Raw genomic sequence first — 18,035 nt, 5'->3', positions numbered from 1 at the left:
CGGCAGTGTCTTTACAAGACAGGTGACCCCAGCCATTATCAATACCCTTCAGAGATTGTCTGCCTGGCATCAGTGGTCACATAACCAGGACTTGTGATGTGCACCAGCTGCTCATACAACCATCCACCTCCTGCTCCCATGGCTACACGTGTCCCTACTCCGGGGTGGGGGTAGGGGGAGGCTATGCCAGTGCTACACCTTGGCCAAGGGTGACCTGCAGACTAACGGAGAGAAGGAGCACCTTACACCTCCTTTGGTAGGTGCGTATTTCTACCCCACCACCTGAGTAGGACTGCAAGGGCCTTCAACACTTCAAGTGTTGCCCAGGTCACAACCTGGACAATCAGAAGCTCAACAAAGCCCTGCAAAGAAATCAGGTCTTCAGCTCCCAGACAATGAAATGGCATACCCCCAGGAGCAGGAGCACTCTGCCCACCTGCAGTAGGGACCACGTGCACCACGGTCACTTGATGTGGACTGTAATCCATTATTCTGCCTAATAATGTTCTCACCAGTTGCTGAATACCACATACAAAATGCTGGAGGACAAAATGCCCAGGTTATCACACAACAATCAAAAACTCAGACACCGTTACTGCCACGTTTTCCACTGAATTTCCCATGTCTGTGCACAACCCCGAATCTTCAGACACACAGTTCTGCTCAGAGTAACCTTATGATCAAGAGCCCTCAGTGAAACTGTGATGTCAAGTTACTTAGAGCATTTCTTCCTCCTCATGTCGATAGTTTATGAAGCAAAAAACAACAATAAAACTTCCACAGCTTACAAGGAAAAGCACAACACCACAAGACCAAAGAACATGGGAGCAGAATTAGGCTATTCGGGCCAGAGCTGACTCCACCATTCCATAATGTCCGAATCCAAAGTTCAAAGTACTTTTTATTATCGAAGTATGCATTTTTATGCATCCTGAGATTTGTCTCCTGACAGGCAGCCACAAAACAAAGAACGCCAACAGAATCCAGTAAAACGAAAGAGCATCGAACATGCAGAGAGATAAAACACACACCGTGCAAACAATTAAACAAGCAAACAGCATTCAGAACTGAAGTTCACAATGCCAGGCATCACTACGGCCGATTTATTTTCCCTCTCAACTCCATTCTCCAGCCTTCTCCCTGTAATCTTTGACGCCCTTACTAATCAAAAAACTATCAAAACTCTGCCAATGGCTTGGCCTCCACTGCCGTTAGTTCCACGGGCTCACCACCCTCTGGCTAAAGATTTGCCTCCTCACCTCCATTCTAAATGGGTGTCCCTCTATTCTGAGTGTGTGCCCTCTGGTCCTAGACTTCCCCACTATATCGACATCCAGGCCTTTCCATATTTGATAGGTTTCAATTGATACCCCCTTGTTCATCTAAATTCCAGACAGTACAGGCCCAAAGCCATCAAATTCTCATTATATGTTAACCCTTCCATTGCTGGAATCATTCTCGTGAACCTCCTCTGGGCTCTCTTCAATGCCAGCACATCCTTTCTTAGATACAGGGCCTAAAGCTGCTCACAGTACTCCTCGTGCAGTCTGCCCAATGCCTTATAAAGCCTCAGCATTACATCCTTGCTTTTATATTCTAGTGCACTAGGAACACAACCTCCATTATAGGAACTAAAACAAATATTTTCAACTCTATTTCCCATCAGCGTCAAATGTACAGCTATGATGTCACAGTTGACCAGCCAGGGCAGAAGTCAGGCGGCAAAGCCTCAGTGATTAGTCTGGTGAAAGGGGAGCTTCCTACCTCACTGCTACTTGCGACTCATGCAGGGATGTTGGGGGCATTGGAGGGGGCTGCTGCTCTGAGTTCTGAAGAGATGTTTCACCCGGCAACTCATGTCTCTTGCAATCTGGCAGATCCACTGATGTCTGGGAAACCCAGTGATGAGAGAATCTTTTCTGAGAACTCGACTTGGTCAGAGAGCTCAACGCCTCAGTGGACCCATCAACAGAATGTCTCCAAGGCAAGTCAGGACGACCTAATGGAAAACAAAGATAAATCAAAACTGGTGTCATTCACTGACGCAGATTTCCATGTGACAGGAATCTTAGATTTTCAGTAACATAAGACATCTAACACCTATAAAACAGGCCCTTCAGCCCCTCATCTATGTTGTCCCACTAACGTTCAATCTATTTATCTCACCTTAACTCCATTTACCTGTCTTTGTTCCATAACCCCTACCCCCAACACACTCAACCTCAAGTCTTGAAGGCTCCAATTGACAAATAGAAACTCACAGACTTCTTCTAGAGAGAAAAAAAATCATCAGATGTTTCCACCTAAGTTCCCTCTGTTGGATTTTGAGTTGATACCCTCATCTAATAAATGTCTAGTTGCTCTCAATCTTGGAAAATCTATGGGATTTACAGCAGGCCTGGGTCAATAATCCTCAATGCATTTCTCAATCCACCTTACGTGAGGGGAATACAAAAGCCGGCATTAAACCGTGGGTGACTTTATCTCCGGCCGGTCATCCAGACAGCAGCTTGAGCCCTCACACGATCAGCACAAAGAGCAGGGTCAGAGGTCACAATGTTAAACTCGCAATGCAAATTCACTTAAATAATGGGATAGTGTGGATAGAGCATCAGCACCTGTACTTTGGGCCCACTGAATAGCCAGCCTGTGGTTTAAATGTTGCTCCGTTTTAACATGTTGGTTGAGGCCAGAGACAACCAGGAAATATCAGAAAGAAAGCTGCAGATCTGGCCATCCCACTACAGGAAGGATGTGAAGGCTTTGGAATGGGTGCAGAAGAGGTTTACCAGCATGCTGCCCAGGGTGCTATATAACGAGGGGTCAGACAAACTTGTGTTGTTTTCTCTGAGACTGAAAGAAAGCTTGTTAGTTTGTAAGATATGAGCACACAGTCAATATATCCTTCTCACTGTCAGAATGTCTAATACTACAGGGCAGGTATTTAAGGTAAGAGGGCACAAGTTCAAAGGAGATGTGTGGAGCAAGTTTTTGCTTACACACAGAAGGTGGTGGATGTTAAAATGCACTGCCAGGGATAGTGGAGGTAATAATGGAGGTAAGTATAATGGAGGCATTTCTTAGATGGGTACACAAGTGTGCAAACAATGAAGGTATAAGGGCAGAGTGTAGGCAGAATGTTTAGTAAGGCATTTAATTATGGTTTAATATAGATCAGAACAATATTGTGAGTCAAAGGGTCTGTCCTGTTCAATTTCTAATTCCATTTTTTTTAAACACTATGTTCTCTTTTGTTTCATCTCAGTGTCTGAAATGTTCCACTGCTCCATATCCTGGTTAGAAACAGAAGAATATCTGGAGTGAAAGGATCGATTACCCAGAGCTTTTGCAGGTGGAGTCAGGAGATGCACAGGACTATTCCCGGGAGACGAGGAGCCACGTCTGTTCTGACCATCTGTGGATCCAGCTGAAAGAGGAACGCAATGCTTTGAATCCTCTATATCTAATCTTCAGCAGAGCAAGCTTGAAGGTTGTCTTGAACAAGCAAAGATAGTACATTCAGAGCCTCAAAAAGCAAGTGCAGCTGGGGCACAGATGGAGGCAAGGTGCTGGCTAGATTAGAGGACATGCGTTATAAGGAGTTGTTGGACAAACTTGCATTGTCTTCTCCAAGGCTGAGAAAAGACTTGATAAAACTAAGATTATGAGAAGCATAGATAGAATAGACAAGCAATATATTTAAAGATGAGAAAATCTGCAGATGCTGGAAATCCAAGCCACACACACAAAATGCTGGAGGAACTCAGCAGGCCAGGCAGCAACTAAGGAAAAGAGTAAACAGTCGACTTTTCAGCCCAAGACCCTTGAATACGTTTCTTAGTTTCAAATCATCTAATACCAGAGGGTTGCATTTAAGGTGAGGGGGCTAGTTCAGAGGAGATGCGAGCCAGATCAAGCAGGATCTAACCTACTATAGTAATCACCAATCAATCCATTAGAAAATTCAGAGGCAAGTTCCTGGAGAGTAAATGTGCTGCCACACAGAGGAGTTGGGGGGAGGGGGCATTTAGAATAGAAATTGTCAGGGGAAAGCAAACCATCATGGAAGGCAGAACAGAGCATGATGATGGGGAGAGCCCAAGGAAAGACAGGTGAGAATGGACCAAATGTTACAAATGAGACCAGGACCAGCTGAATGACCATCACCAGAGACACATTCATACTCAGATTCCCAAGATGGCGTTTACAGCCCAGGTTGTCCATTCATTCCACAATGCTGGGCACTCACCCCTGGTGAAAGTCTTGACCGGCAGTGGTGGTGGAGTGGTGTCAGACGATGGAGACTGAGCTGCCGTTTTAGGAGGAAGGACCAGTGCCCCATACGTCTCATTCACGATATTAGAGCCGGCAAAACTCCATCTTTCCTTCTTAGAGCCAGACGAGCTGGGACTGATAAACGGTGAAGAAGATACTGAAGTGCTTGAAGAGCTTGGCGAGAGTTGGTTGAGGCCACTGGATTTGAAAGATCTTTGCGAAGGACTAACCTGAGGTAAAGAGCGGGATGACAGGGGTTGTGAAAGTCGGGAGCAAAACGGCAAGTAGCATAAACTGAAACAGTTCCATGTCTCAGGCTTTCTCTATCATTTCATTTCACTTCATTTATTATTAACGAATGTATAAATGACAAAACCTTGAGAATTGCTTGCTCATGGGTAGTCACAAAGCAAGAAACCCAAAAGAACCCAATTAAAGAAAAAAAAATAAAAATGAAAGACCAACACTCGAAGCACAAGAGAAAGAAAAAAATTTAAATCATGCAAACAATTGCAGCAAACAACATTTGGAAAGATCATAGCTAATTCTCTACCTCAGTTTCAATTTTTCCCATATTGCTGTATTCAAAAACCTCAGTACCTAACAACTGAGCAGGCACAGCCCCCTAGGCCTAAAGATTCACCACAGTTGCCATGGTAGTGTAATGTGTAGCACGATGCTATTCCAGCTGGACTGTCAGAGTTCAATCCCGGTGTCCTCTATAAGGAGTCTCTGTATGTCTTCCACATGGAAGGTGTGGGTTTTCTCTGGGTCCTCCAGTTTCCTCCCACAGAAAGACATACCAAGTTAGGTAATTGGTCATTGTAAGTTGTCCCGTGATTAGATTAGGGTTAAATCGGGGTTTTCGGGGTTTGCTGGGGTACGTGGCTCGAAGGACCAGAAATTACATGTTCCACGTGGTAGCGATATTTTGCTCTCATTTTGCACAACTTGTATTTATATAGTTCTTACTGTAATTTATAGTTTTTTAATGCACTGTACTTCTGCTGCAAAACAAATTTCATGACATAGAGTATGTGTGATAACTTGATCAGATTCAACATTACAACATTACAAGGTTTATTGAGAGTTACTGTGTGAACGTTGAGTTTTGGAACATTAAGAAAATTACATTCAATAGGTTAGAAAATTGGCAAGTGCATCAGCAAGGAATATTCCTGATCTACAGTTCCACAGAGAGCACAGCGTTCCGAGTTCTTCATTCATAAACAGGTCTGCACTGGATAGCATATTACCACCAGAGGGCAGCACTTGTTCACCTACCGCAAGGAACAGAAAATCTGTGCTGGTCCTGTGGTTTTCCATTTAAGGTTAAAACAGTAACAAAAGAACAATTTGATTACGTAGAGCATCTTTACCTTGTAAAACAGTCCAGAGTGCTTTATAGAAGCATTATCAAAACCTAGCACCAGCACACAACAGGAAATACGATGCCAAAAACCTCGTTTTGGAGGTGTACAGGAGTGAGATGGATTAACTGATTGAGTAGTATCACAGCAACAGACATGCACTCAATGTCGGTAAGAACAAGGAAGTGATTGTGGACTTAAGGGAGAGGAGGTCGAGGGAACACACACCAGTCCTCATCGAGGGATCAGAAGTGGAAAGGGTGAGCAGTTTCAAGCTCCTGGGGGTCAACATCTCTGAGGATCTGTTCTGGGTTCACTGTACTGATGCAATTAAACAGAAAGCATGACAATCACTAGTTTGAGTAGAATTGGTCTGTCACCAAAGACTCTTGCAAGATGTACTGTGGATAGCATTCTAACTGGTTGTGTAACTGTCTGGTATGAAGGGACCACTGCACAGGATTGGAAAAAGCTGCAGAAGGTTGTAAACTCAGCCAGTTCCAACATGGGCACTAACCTCCCCAGCATCCAGGCACTGCTGCAACAAATCAACAAATTTCATGACCTACACCAGCAGTATTAAATCTGATCCTGATTCTCATTCAGAGGCAAAGGCTCGTAAGAAAATCTTAAAGCTGGAAGTGGAGGTTTCAGGAACGGATTCCCAGAGCTGATGCCTTCATTGTTGAAGACACAACTGGTAACAGCAGGTGCACTGGAGTAGGGCTGATATCTGTGTCATCTCCTCTGGTCTTACAACTCTCAAAAAGCAGGATGGAGTGAGGCCAGTAAACATCATACAGAAGGATTTTTAAAGATTGTGGCACTGATTAATCAGAAGCAAATTTAGGCCAGTGAGCATGGGAGTGATGGATAAATGGGAATAGAAGCAAGTTAGGAAACTGCAAAGGTGTGTAAGAGGATACAAGGACAATCTTGTACCCAAGAATCATAGCCCATCATCAATGGAATGCCTTGATTTTTTTTACTTAGAGATACAGCTCGTTAACAGTGAGCCTAGTGAGCCGGTTCTACCCAAATACACCCATGTGACCAACTGACCTACTAGCAGTACACCTTACGAATGTGGGGGTAACAGGAGGACAATCACACCATTGCGGGGGAAATCCTACAGACAGGGCCAGAATTAAACCAGGGAAGCTGGTGTCGTAATAGCGTTGCCCTAACTGCTACCCTACCGCGCTATCCTAGGATACCCCAGATTTCAGGCAGTTCACAAGATCCCACAGGGAGACATTTTGCTGGGACTCCAGGGCAAATTCTTTCACCCTGAACAAAATAATTCCCAAATTTTTTAAATTCCTCTCTAAGACATCTAAAACTTAGCACCTTCAGCAGTGCAGCTTTCTGGAACACTACATAGATTGGGCAGGGGGGCATCAACCTATTGGCCAAGTTAAAATTCTGTTTCCAGTTCTTTCTATGTCCTGCTGAAAAAAAATCAATAAGGGGTGTATTAATCATCTAAAAAAAGGATGCATTTTTTTTATTAGGGCCAGTTCATTTAAAGAGATACTGATTTAGTAGCTTTATAATAGTCTGTTTTGACAGTCTGGTCTACTGCAAATGAACTTTGAACTTTGGATAAGAGTAATTCAAACTTGGGGCCTTTCTAGGATGCCGTGTTTTGTTTTAAGACATTAAAAAAGGAAGCCTCATCCTTCCATATGATACTCATAGAATCAGGCAGCAGAGAAGGGGAGCAAATATCCTGTCATAAACAGTATATGCCAGTGTTTTTTAATAGAGCTGTTTAATTCATTCTCCCTCCACTGCAAGGACATTATCAGAAAATCTTCCTCTCCACATATCCAAGGTTGCCAATGAACCTGCTTCCACCAACCTTTCTAGAATTTTATTTATTTTATATATTTATTGAGATACCTCATGGAATAAGCCCTTCTGGCCTTCGAGCCATGCCACCCAGCACCCCCCCCCCCCCCCGATTTAACCCTAGCCTAATCATGGAAGAATTTACAATGACCAATTAACCTCCCAACTGGTACATCTTTGGATGATGGGAGGAAACCAGAGCACCCGGAGGAAACCCACAAACCCCTTACATGCAGCAGCGGGAATTGAACCCAGGTCACCTGCACTGTAAAGCATAGTGCTAACCACCATACTACTATGCTGCCCAGGAGAGTACTTGTCACATCACTCCATTTTGAGAAACCAACATCCTACAGCAACAGGCCAGTGGAAATGCAAGGAATCTATCAATTCCACTGATAACTTTCATGATTTCGATATGTTCTCCTAATATTCACCAAATGTTCTCTGAACTGTCTGTTCTCCAAGAGGAAAATCTTCACACACTTTACGCCTCACATCCCACTATAGAGAATCTCCTCCAGGAGATTCACCTTCAGAAAGCCTTCATATCCTTCACCAAGGTGGCTGTCCATTACAAATGCAGAATTGCAGCAGAGGTACGGACACTGGGTCAAAGGACAGTTGGTAAAGACAGAAACAGAACCAGGATACGTTACCCTTTCATCCATGTCCTCCTCACTGTCATAAACATAATCTTGATGCATAACCCACTCATACTCCACGTGAACAAAAGGACTGAACTTCCCTGCCAGCACTTGATCAATCTGCAAGCAAGAGGCACACAACAGTTCAACGTCTGCTTCAAGCCCGCTATGCTGTGCTTAAAAAGGATCATTACTTTTCCTCTAAAACCATACCAGTTCCTCACAACCAGTATGGTTGAACTTCTTCGCAACGTCCAAGGCAGTTTCTCCAACCAGATTACCTACAAGCAGGAAAAAAACCAAGAGGCATTAGTCAAGTCACACAATCCCAGACCATAATCCAACATTGATAGTTTCCTACATGGGGCATACACACAATAAGGGAGATAGCTATGTGTGTTCTGTTCTCAACAAGAGTTTCACAAACTCTTCTCACCCTGTCTCTTTACTGGGGTTAATTAGCTTCAACAAATCCCAGCATCCCACTGCCTCTCCCTTCCCATAACTCCCTGCTTCATAATCACTTCATGGCAATCTTAGTTTTTGCCTGAACTTCCCCTGTTGATAGGTGTTGGACAAGAGGGTAAAGGGAAACAGGAAAGAGCCAGGAAGATGGATTTGTCATCCATAATCCAAGCGAACAGTGGACAGGCTGGAAAGCTGAATGGCTGTATCTAATTCTATCTTAGATTCTTTTGGCATGATTTTCAGCTCTGGAAACAGAAATGGCCGTTTATATTGGAGACCATCTGTCACAGCTTTGATTGGTTGTGCTGTTTGTTTGCTTTAGGTACAAGTTTAACGACAGTGAACAATGGGCCTGCCAGTGTTCTAAACACAGGTCCCTCAGAGCGTTCTTCCATTCGTACACGACGCTGGAAGAACTCAGCAGGTCAGGCAGCATCCGTGAGAAAAGAGTAGCCAACGTTTCGGGCCGAGACCCCCCATTCCTGATGAAGGGTCTTGGCCCGAAACGTTGGCTACTCTTTTCTCACGGATGCTGCCTGACCTGCTGAGTTCTTCCAGCCTTGTGTACGTATTCTTTGATCCACAGCATCTGCAGTTGTATTTTTGTGTTTTTATTCTTCCATTCAATCTGTGCCACGTTGTATAACGTGGGTGATCATGGTCTTTCCAAGACCGTGAATGCTCTTGGCAACTTTTTCTACAGAAGTGGTTTACCATTGCCTTCTTCTGGGCAGTGTCTTTACAAGATGGGTGACCCCCAACCATTATCACTACTCTTCAGAGATAGTCTGCCTGGCGTCAGTAGTCACATAATAGGGTTTGTGATATGCACCAGCTGCTCACACAGCCATCCACCACCAGCTCCCGTGGTTTCACATAACCCTGATTGTGTGTGGGGGGGGGGGGTGATAAGCAAGCACTACACCTTGCCCAAAGATGACTTGTAGGCTAGCAGAGGGAAAGAGTGCTTTACACATCCTTTCATAGAGACGCATCACCACCCCACCACTCTGAACAGTAAGTACCAGAGCTAAAACGATCAATAAACAGCAAGGATGCGTTGTACAAAACCACGCTCATATGCTGACAGGTACCTTGACTGAGTTGTTTCAGATGATTAAAAGACTCAATTGGAAGAGACAGGCACACACTCACTCACAGATGGAGAAGAAGAATTTCAAGTCGTATACTTTGATAATAAGTGAACTTTTGAAAATAAACACTTCTCTAGTGACAAGAATGCAAAACAAGGAGGAATGGGAAAATTAAGGATAGACTGGTCAGAACAAGGAGGAATGGGAAAATTAAGGATAGACTGGTCAGAACAAGGAGGAATGGGAAAATTAGGGATAGTCTAGTCAGGGAACCTGAAGATTAGTAGAAATCTTCTCCCCACAAAAACAAGGTGTGCACAGAGTAATTGAAAATTTCAAAGAGTGATTTTTTTTTTAACTCGGGGAAGAAACCAAACCCAGCAAAATCTGATAAAAGGCTTATAACAAGGAAATCAGAATGAAGTGGGGACAAGAGAAGAGGTGAGCTGGAAAGCTTTACAGAAGAATATGATCTTTACTTCAGATCTCATTTTTGTGAGATACATACATACTATTAAGCTGGAAGGGGGCCCAAATTCATTTTGGTGTATAAAGGCAACTCTTTGGTCCAATTTGGTTCTGACAACAGGATGTTTATCACACTTACACAAGAAAGTGTGCAGGTGCTGGAAATCCAAAGCAACACACACACACACACACACACACACACACACACACAACGCTGGAGGAACTCGGCAGGTCAGGCAAAATCTAAGGAAATTAAGAAGTAACTCGACATTTCGGGCCAAGACCCTTCAAAGTCCTGATGAAGGGTCTCAGTCTGAAGCATCGACTGTTTACTCTTTTCCATACACGCTGCCTGGTGATCACAATGAGGATGGTCCAACTCCTTGTCCCGATTTGGCTCTGACAACAAGATGTTATTACGATGTAGCTGGACCTGAAAAAGCCACGTGAACTATCGAAAAGAAAGATGGAAGGAGGAAGTCCAGGGTCTTTGAGGCAAAGCTCCACAGCAGAAAAGAGTCTATCGTTCATACAGGAATTTTATCATTGCAGAACAGCTGAAAATACTTCACAGGAAATATAACATTGCATTTAAACACTCAAAGAGATTAGCTTATCAGAGGTGGCTTTTAAAGCCTAAAAGGAGATGAGAGAAGTGAAAAGGAATAGCCTTAGGTGAAGTCAGTGAAATTACACTTCAATCAGCCTCCTTTCGGGCCTTACCGATCTGCGTGCTAGCTTTTCCCTTCAGTAACAGCTTCAGGCTTTCGGTTTTATTGTACAGGCAGCAGTAATGGAGGGCAGTGTTACCCTCGGCCGTCTTCACATCGAGGCCACCCCTGAGGGAATGTTACAAAACTACTTCAGACAGGCAGAGCTGAGGCATCTGAGTCAAATCTCTAGGCTGCGTTTTACTAGAACCTCACACCCTCGAGGTTGGCCAAGCCAACATCCATTGCTTATTGCAATGAATGTAATCAGTATTTAGACTGAATACAATAGGGGGATGTTACGAATAAAGTACATGTTTTTGATTAGATGCAGAAAGCATGCATGAACATCATGGTTCAGCATCTGGTCCTGATGGCAACAATCAGAGCTCAGGGGAGGTCCTCTAACTTGGAACAGCTTCCAACAAAAATCTAAATAAAACAACACAATAACTCTGGTGTCTACCCCTCAAACTCACATAAAACCTTAGAAACTAAATCCACCTAATTCAAGATTGTTTATTGTCATTACAGCATACGACATCCGAGAGGACCACAACCTTGCCATAAGGCTTGGAGGCTTCTGTGCCTTGGAGGGCGATGTTGGCTGGAGTCAGGGCATTATGCTTTGGCTCTTGGTAGGGTCACCCCTGCCAAACAGGTCAAAGGGTAGAGGGCAGACTGAGTGGTCCACTGGTCTTCCAGGTTTGGGGCTCACCTCAGGGCCAACAACCCTGATTGGTAAACCAAATCTGTTGCAGAAACAGCAATGAAGCTTCCTTCAATGTGGCCAAGGACAGTCAGAGATGGAGGACCCTCATTTCTGCCCAGCGGCTTCACACTCAATTACTTAGTACCAGTACACGAGTGGAAAAGAGAATGGAATGATTGTTCCTCCAGATCTGACGCGGCATGAAAAAAAACACAATAAGCAAAAAACAATAGATAGTAATATAAAAGCAATCGTATTAAACACAATGTACAAGTAACTGTTATGACTGGTTGTATGTAGATAAAGTGAGGTGAGGTAATGTGTATAAAGTGCTGGTGGGGTGGGTTAGTAGGTGGAGGTGACGGCTTGGGGGGAATTAACTGGTTTTGAGTCTGGTAGTCCTGGTGTGGATGTAGCCTCTTCCCTGAGCAGGGTGTGTGGGATCCTTCATGATGTTACTGGCCCTTTACCTGCCACCGTTCTATATATATGCCCTTGACGGTGGGTAGGCTGGTGCCGGTGACGTGTTGGGCAGTTTTAACGACCCGTTGCGGGGCCCTCCCGTCTGCTGCAGTGCAGTTTCTGTCTGACACAGTGATGCAGCTCGTCGAGATGCTCTCAACAGCTCATCTGTACGGGATCGTGAGTATCGATCTGCATAGATCAGCTCGCTTCAGTTCAGACTCCTCAAAAAGTATAGACATCGCCGAGCTTTCCTGACTGTGAGGATGTGTTTAATTCAGACCAGAAACAGTACCCACCCGTTCTGTATCAGAAAGTCAACCAAAGCCAACGACAATCTGTCTGCCAACCGCACAGCAAGGTGCAACGGTATTTCTCCAAGGTCCTAAAGTTTAAAAACAGAAGATGAAACTGCTTTACACTCCAATACATCTTTCAGTTTAAAACCATTAAACAAGACTTACGACACACAAAATGTTCTTACTCATGATGAGAATTAGTTTTAACATCAGTGACATCCAATATGTTGTGAAATTTGTTGCTTTGCAGCAGCAGTACGGTACAATGGGAGAAGGCTGTTTAAATGGTGCAGCATGGACTAGATGGGCCAAAGGACCTCTTTCTGTGCTGTACTTTTCTATGTTTTAAAAACTATAAATTACAATAAGAAATAAATTTTAAAAATTAAATTAATTAAGTAGTACAAAAAGAACAAAATAATGAGGTAATCTTCATGGGTTGCTTCATCGTCTATTCAGTAATCTGGAGGGGAAGAAGCTGTTCTTCATTGAGTCCGTGCCTTCATGCTCTGATAGCTCCTCCCTGATGGTAGCCATGAGAAAAGGGCATGTCCTGAGTAACGGGGATCCATAATGATGGATGTTGCCTTTGTGAGACACTTGTTCTCTCAAATCAAATTATCTGTTTCTTTCATTTAGGCTTCAGAATCTGCCACGCTGAACAAACTGAGGGAGAGGTGACAACTTGTAATGGACAAAGTTCTGGGTTTCGTGGCTGCAAACATCAAGTTCAAGAGATAGATGGACGGGCAAAGATTTCTTTTAAGAAATGAATTTGAGAAATATCCTCCATCAGGAAAATCTCACTCCTTAGCTTGATTGTAGACTTCAGGAGAAGGAAATCAGATGTCCATGAGCCAATACTCATCGGAAGGTCAAAGGTGGAGAGTAACTTTAAATACCTGGGTGTCACTATCTCAGAGGACCTGTATTGGACCCACCAGATAAATATAATTGCAAAGAAAGCAAGGCAGTGCCTCCACTTCCTCAGGAGTTTGTGGAGATTTGGCATGTCATCGAAAACCTTGGCAAACTTCTATAGATGTGTTCTGACTGGCTACATAACAGCCCAGTGTGGAAATACCAAAGCCTTTGAGCATAAAATCCTACACAAGGTAGTAGATTCGGCCCAGTACACCACAGATAAAACCCTCCCAACTATTGAGCACGTCTGTATGAAACACTACAATGGAAAAGCAGTATCTATCATCAAAGTTCCTCAGCACCCAGGCCGTGCTCTTTTCTCACTGCTGCCATCAGGTAGAAGGTACAAGACCCTCAGGATTCACACCACCAGGTCCCAGAACAGTTACTACCCCTTAACCATCAGGCCCTTGAATAAAAGGAGATAACTGCACTCATCTGAGATGTTCCCACAACCATTGATCTCATTTTAAGGACTCTTTATCTTGTAATTTTATGCTCTTGTTATTTATTGCTATCTGTTTATATTTGTATTTGCACAGTTCATTGTTCATTGATCCTGTTCAGCGCTACTCTTCTATAGATCTGCTACGTATGCCCACAGGAAGAAGAATCTCAGGCTTCTATGTGGTGACGTGTGTAACAAGATTTTACTTTGCACTGTGAACTGTTCTCCAGAAAGTAAGGTCAGGAAATGGTGAGCCACTACAAGAATTACCTGTCCGTCTGGTAAAGTGAGAGGTGCAGTGAAATCCACACCTTCAGCGTACATCTGCAGCAAAGCCAGGACATCCTTGTTCCGAATTGCTTCAAATAATTTAAATCCTCCTTTGTAAACGCCTTTCTTTGTATACTTGTGTTCCACATACTTTGCAGTGATATATTCTTTCCGGGCGTTCCTATGGGAGTAGGAAACAGAGATTAGCATTGTTTAGTGCCGTTCAGAAAACTGCAAGATCCAAGGACTGATCTTCAGTGACAGGTAATTCACACAACAGGCTCACAAACCATCGACTTGATGATGATGTGATGTACTGAAGGGTACCTGCTGAGAATCTAGAAATGAGTCCATCACTTTTCTACATAGTTCCATAGAACCGCTATAATCTCCATTGAAGATCCTAATGAAGACTTTCTTTATTCATCTGCCTAAAAGCCATCTCCTTCAATAGTGCAATACTCCAAGCACTGTCTACTTACCTCTCTGGGGTAGGACTTGAACCCTGACTTCATGACACAGAGAAAGGTATTACTAATATGTCGAGGGTCACTGTGAGCAGTCTTGCTCCTCCTGGGTGATACAGATTACAAGCATTGGCTCAACCTTTACTTACCAACAAGTCACTACTTTCTTCTCACTTCTCCCTGGTGCTCCTCCTCCTTCCCTTTCTCCTCTAGACCACTCTCCTCTCCTATCAGATTCCTTTTTTTCCAGCCCTTTCCCTTTCCTACCCACTTGGATCACCCATCACCTTCTAGCTAGTCCTCCTTCCCCAACCCACCGCCCAGCTTTTTATTCTGGCACCTCCCCGCTTCCATTCCAGCCCTGAAGAAGGGTCTTGGCCTGAAATGTCGACTGTTTAGCCATTTCCATAGATGCCGCCAGCCCTGATGAGTTCTCCAGCATTTTGTCTGCATTACTGAAGACCTACAGCTTCTGCAGACTTCGTCATGCTTATCCCTACCAAGCCTGCTTTTCGAAATGCAAACAATTCCCATCTGTCGGAATCTTGTTCAATCATTTTCCTAACACTGACTTCAAATTCACTGGTCTGCAGTTGCCTGGATTGTCCCTGTTGTCCTTCTTAGACAAAAGAAAGACATCGCTTATTCTCCTGCCTTCTGGGACTTGCTAGTGGCTAACGGAGGAGGAGACAGGGCAAGAAAGATAAAGCAGCCACGATTATGCTGCAGAACGCCAGTTTCTTTGTAACTGTCTGCATTCATTAGGCAATCAAGGGTACATACTTATTATTTTATCACTTAGAGATACAGCATGAACAGGTTTTTCAAGGCACACTGCCCAGCAACCCCTAACACCCTAATTTAATCACAGGACAATTAACCTACCTGGATTGTGGGAGGAAACCGGAGCACCCAGAGGGAACCCACACATTCCAAGGGGAGAACATACAGAGACTCCTTACAGAGTGCGCCGGGAATGAACTGCGAACTCCACCGCCCCGAGATGTAATAATGTCACGCTAACCGCTACGCTACCCTGGTGCCTATACTGCACAATGGTGAAAGACTGGGCAACAATCAAAGACAGCTTTGTACATTAGGTTTAATATCGCATTACACCCTTCCTGCTCCTGAAACTCCAGTCAGCATTTAGGAACAGCCCTTTGGCTCTACATTTAAACTTTCAACTGGTTTCGACTCACCTGTCACCTATTCACAATTGGGATGAACCCATGTAGAATTCATAAGCATGAAGACTGCCAAGTTAACCATGCTGCCCAGAATGGAGAGTGGCTGATTTCCACTTCTCCCTCCCAACTCAAATTAATCCTTCCCATCGGGAGAAATAAAGAAATCCAACATTCATTCTCAACATGTGCACAAAAATCACTTAATCTCCTCTTGCGTGAAAAAATCTCAGGAATTCAACTAATACCTTTTCTAAAATTCCAGTGGTTATTTCCTCTACCCAAGTGACATCAAAACACACAGTGAGTGAAGCAGAGGCCCAGAAGCAGGCTGTGAAAACACACAACAGCTTCGGGAAAATCCATAAAAACAAACGTTTCTATACCAGCAACTGCCAAAGGACGGGTAACAGACTTGATTCCTTGTTGAGCGACCATGAATATTGTGGAAAGGGAAAGCAAAGTAGTAAAAACAAGCAGACTTTAGGTGCAATAAAGAGGAGACTCACAAGACCGCTTGCAAAGAATGGGAGATTACACATATACTCACTGTCCACTTGGTTAGTCACCTCTACCTAATAGAGTGGACACTGAGTGGACATCCATGGTCTTCTGCTGCTGTAGCCCATCAGCTTCAATCATCAACCTGTTGTGCTTTCAGAAATGCTCTTCTGCACGCCGCTGTTGTAGCGCATGGTTACTGTTGCCTTCCTATCAGCTTGAACCGGTCTGGCCATTCTCTTCTGACCTCTCTCATTAATGAAGTGTTTTCGCCCACTGAACTGCTGCTCACTGGATGCTTTTTCCTCACTATTCTCTGTAAACTCTAGAGCCTATTGTGCATGAAAATCCTAGATGAGCAGTTTCTGAGATTCTCAAACCACCCTGCCTGGCACCAACAAACATTCCACAGTCAAAGTCACTGACGTCACATTTCTTCCCCACTCTGATATTTGTTCTGAGCAACAACTGAACTTCTTGACTATGTTTGCATGCATTGAGTTGCTGCCATATGATTGGCTGATTAGTTATTTGCATTAATGAGCAGGTGTACAGATGTACCTAATAAAGTGGCTACTGAGTGTATACGGGGAGGCTGAAGCTTTCCTTCTTGGAGCACGGAAGGCCAAGAGAAATGGTAGAGGCATTCAGAGTATTGGTTTGGTACTCACATGTCACTGGTTGGACTGGGTTTAACACCACACTGAGTTGGCAAGGTTGCCTCAAAGATTTCATTCAATCTTGTGTTTCCAATATTGACAGCAAGCTGCATGAAACAAAACAACACTGGGTCAACGGCACATGGAGAGGACACTGCAAGACAGCAATTAACCTTTGAGATACATTATGTGGACCCTCCAACACAACTTACAAAGTGCCTCAACCCACCCATCTGCTTCCTTGCTGAGATAGGTACACCTAAAAGGTGGCAATTCATTTCCCAGACTAACTCACACCATGCCAACCCAAGTCCTCTCCAAAGTTGCACACACACAAAATGCTGAAGGATTTCAGCAGGTCAAGCAGCGTCTATAGAGAGGAATAAACAGTCATTTTTTTGGACCAAGACCTTTCATTTGGAGCTCTCCAAGGTGACTAACCTTGTCTAAATTCTGCTACACCCAATCTCGAATTGAGAACATCTTCACATACAAAATGCTGGAGGAACTCAGCTGGTCAGTTAACGTCTAAAAAGAGGAATAAACAGCCAAAACTTTTGTACAAGACCTTTCATCAGAGTTCATCAGGAAGGTCTCTGCTCAAATGTCCTTTGCTTATTCCCCTCCATAGATGCTTCCTGAGCCACTGAGTTCCTCTAGCAATTTGTGTGTGTTGCTCTAGATTTCCAGCATCTGCAGAATCTCTTATGCCTAGTACAGCTTGGTAGATGGATATTCTAAACCAATTCTCTGATGCTCCATTCATGCTATAATTTTTGAAAATTTGTAATTGTTTAGGAATTATGATAAAGTTTTAAATAAAACAGGCAACTAGGAACACACACAAAATGCTGGTGGAACACAGCAGGCCAGGCAGCATCTATAGGAAGAAGTACAGTCAATGTTTCGGGCCGAGACCCTTTGTCAGGACTCCACCAGCATTTTGTGTGTGTTGCTTGAATTTCCAGCATCTGCAGATTTCCTCGGGTTTGCAAGGCAACTAGGATCAAGCTTTCAGACGATGCACCCAGAGTCCAGTAATCTGCTGACATCCTGCATCAGCCAAGGTTTAGTTGGAAGCACTTTTCCATTTGAGCTCAAAAGGTGGTAGGTAATACTATTCCAGTTTCCAACACACGCTGAAGGACCCAATATATTATTGAAATAGAGTTACACCATGAGGGGTACCATTGTTTGGTTGTATCACAAAATTCGGGGAC

General features: G+C 43.9%; 1 protein-coding gene across 2 annotated transcripts in view; it reads right to left on the bottom strand.

Annotated features, from left to right (window-relative positions):
• The window catches only part of LOC132383594 (arf-GAP with SH3 domain, ANK repeat and PH domain-containing protein 2-like), a 121,141-nt gene that overhangs the window by 12,230 nt on the left and 90,876 nt on the right, over positions 1-18,035 (bottom strand). For both annotated transcript variants that reach the window (XM_059954757.1, XM_059954756.1), the window contains exons 16-24: positions 16,828-16,922; positions 14,002-14,182; positions 12,360-12,445; positions 10,900-11,015; positions 8,360-8,427; positions 8,159-8,266; positions 4,250-4,505; positions 3,338-3,427; positions 1,765-1,999 (exon numbers count right to left, since the gene is read on the bottom strand). In XM_059954757.1, the coding sequence (XP_059810740.1) occupies positions 1,765-1,999; positions 3,338-3,427; positions 4,250-4,505; positions 8,159-8,266; positions 8,360-8,427; positions 10,900-11,015; positions 12,360-12,445; positions 14,002-14,182; positions 16,828-16,922 (1,235 nt within the window). The remainder of the gene's footprint in view (positions 1-1,764; positions 2,000-3,337; positions 3,428-4,249; positions 4,506-8,158; positions 8,267-8,359; positions 8,428-10,899; positions 11,016-12,359; positions 12,446-14,001; positions 14,183-16,827; positions 16,923-18,035) is intronic.

Source organism: Hypanus sabinus, chromosome 30 (genome assembly GCF_030144855.1).
Source record: "Hypanus sabinus isolate sHypSab1 chromosome 30, sHypSab1.hap1, whole genome shotgun sequence".
Classification (NCBI taxonomy): Eukaryota; Metazoa; Chordata; class Chondrichthyes; order Myliobatiformes; family Dasyatidae; genus Hypanus; species Hypanus sabinus.
This window is presented reverse-complemented; position numbering and strand designations above follow the sequence as displayed.